Source organism: Octodon degus, unplaced genomic scaffold (genome assembly GCF_000260255.1).
Source record: "Octodon degus isolate 3935 unplaced genomic scaffold, OctDeg1.0 scaffold00203, whole genome shotgun sequence".
Classification (NCBI taxonomy): Eukaryota; Metazoa; Chordata; class Mammalia; order Rodentia; family Octodontidae; genus Octodon; species Octodon degus.
Genome location: NW_004524779.1, coordinates 618 through 2,135, shown reverse-complemented (window position 1 = coordinate 2,135; position 1,518 = coordinate 618). Strand labels below are relative to the sequence as shown.

The following is a 1,518-nucleotide window of genomic DNA, read 5'->3' as shown; positions in this document are numbered from 1 at the left end:
AAAAAAAAAAAAAAAAAAAAAAAAAGTATAAATGATAAACACTCAGGGAATTAGATGACCTTAACGAAGTACTTTAAATTGCCTTATTCTCAATGAGGTCACCATGGCTTTTGGAGATTAAAACAGTTTAATGAAATTTTTATTATTTATTTATTTATTTATTTTATCTGTATTGTAGGGAAAGGTCTACAGGGTATTCATGGTCTCACTACTAGACTGGACTCAGTGATCCACCTGTTTACTACCTCCCAAGAGCTGAGATTACAGGCACACAGCACCACTCTCGGGCACCATCTCAGCGTGCCCTGGGGGTGGGGCTGGCACAGCAGGCCCGGTGATCAAACCCTGGGCTCCTGCACCTGCTTGCAAGTGCTTTAATCCACTGAGCTATTTGGCTGGCCCTAATGAAATTTTTAAATAAAAGAATAGTGATGAAATTTTAATGTCCAGTGACACAATAAACTAAACGTTGGGCGATTTTATAGTGACTTCTCCCTCTTCTTAAAAATTTACTGGTCTAAGAAGTTTGAGAATTATTTCTTCAGAAACATTTTTAAATGCCATTAGTAAAATGCAGTCAATTATGTTGAATTGCTCCTAGCATTATGTTCCTGTAGTAAAATCTAAAGCCATGGCAAGTTTAAACCCAGAACTGATCATCTAATTATTGACATTATTATTGACTCTGGTTTGGTTCTTTCACTTATTTACTTACATGTAGTATTACAGCTTGCCTCTCCCCCCCCCCTCAACACTTGCTGGAGAATTTTCCTGTACATTTATTAATGTTCTTCACAAATGTGATATGTGATGGCTTTGTCTCATTCCTGTTCTTCCATTGAGATGTCCTTGAACTGTATGACACAGAGTTGGCAAGTTATCTATGAAAGTGTACATAGAAAACATTTTAGATCTTGAGGGCCATGTTGTCTCTTGCAAACTATTAGTCTCCTATTGGCATATTTTTCTGTGCAGTGCACAAATGGTAAATATGGACTTTGATGGCTGTCTGGTCTCTATTGGACACTGCTCAGTTGTACCACAGAGTGCAACAGCAGCCTTACACGTGGCAGAACTGAGTGTGGCTGTCTTCTAATAAAACCTCACTAGGTGGCAAATGTGAGGCCCTTGACTGATTCCCAGTACCAAAAAAAACTTCACTAGCACAGGCACAGCCAGTCCTTGAGCCAAGACTTTCTAAGCTTTCTTTTGTATCTTACAGAAAAAAAGCGACAATTTGAAATGAAGAGGAAGCTTCACTACAATGAAGGACTAAATATTAAGTTAGCTAGACAGTTAATTTCAAAAGACCTGCATGATGATGAGGAAGATGAAGAAATGTCAGCAACTGCAGATGGGGAAAGCATGACTATTGAAGAGTCAAAGCAAGGATCTACTACAGGTGAACAACGGCAAAACAAATCACAAAGTTCATAGAAGAGCTTTGTTCAGCACTGCAGTTGTCAAATACAAGTCCTGTTCTATAATACACTGCTTCTTGTTCTCCACAGTTCATGA

General features: G+C 38.5%; 1 protein-coding gene across 1 annotated transcript in view; it reads left to right on the top strand.

Moving 5' to 3' along the window:
• The window catches only part of LOC101578869 (protein phosphatase inhibitor 2), a 16,663-nt gene extending 15,169 nt beyond the window's left edge, over positions 1–1,494 (top strand). The window contains exon 5 of the mRNA XM_004644539.2: positions 1,223–1,494. Within this exon, the coding sequence (XP_004644596.1) occupies positions 1,223–1,437 (215 nt within the window). The 3' untranslated portion in view covers positions 1,438–1,494. The remainder of the gene's footprint in view (positions 1–1,222) is intronic.
• The last annotated feature ends 24 nt before the right edge of the window (positions 1,495–1,518 follow it).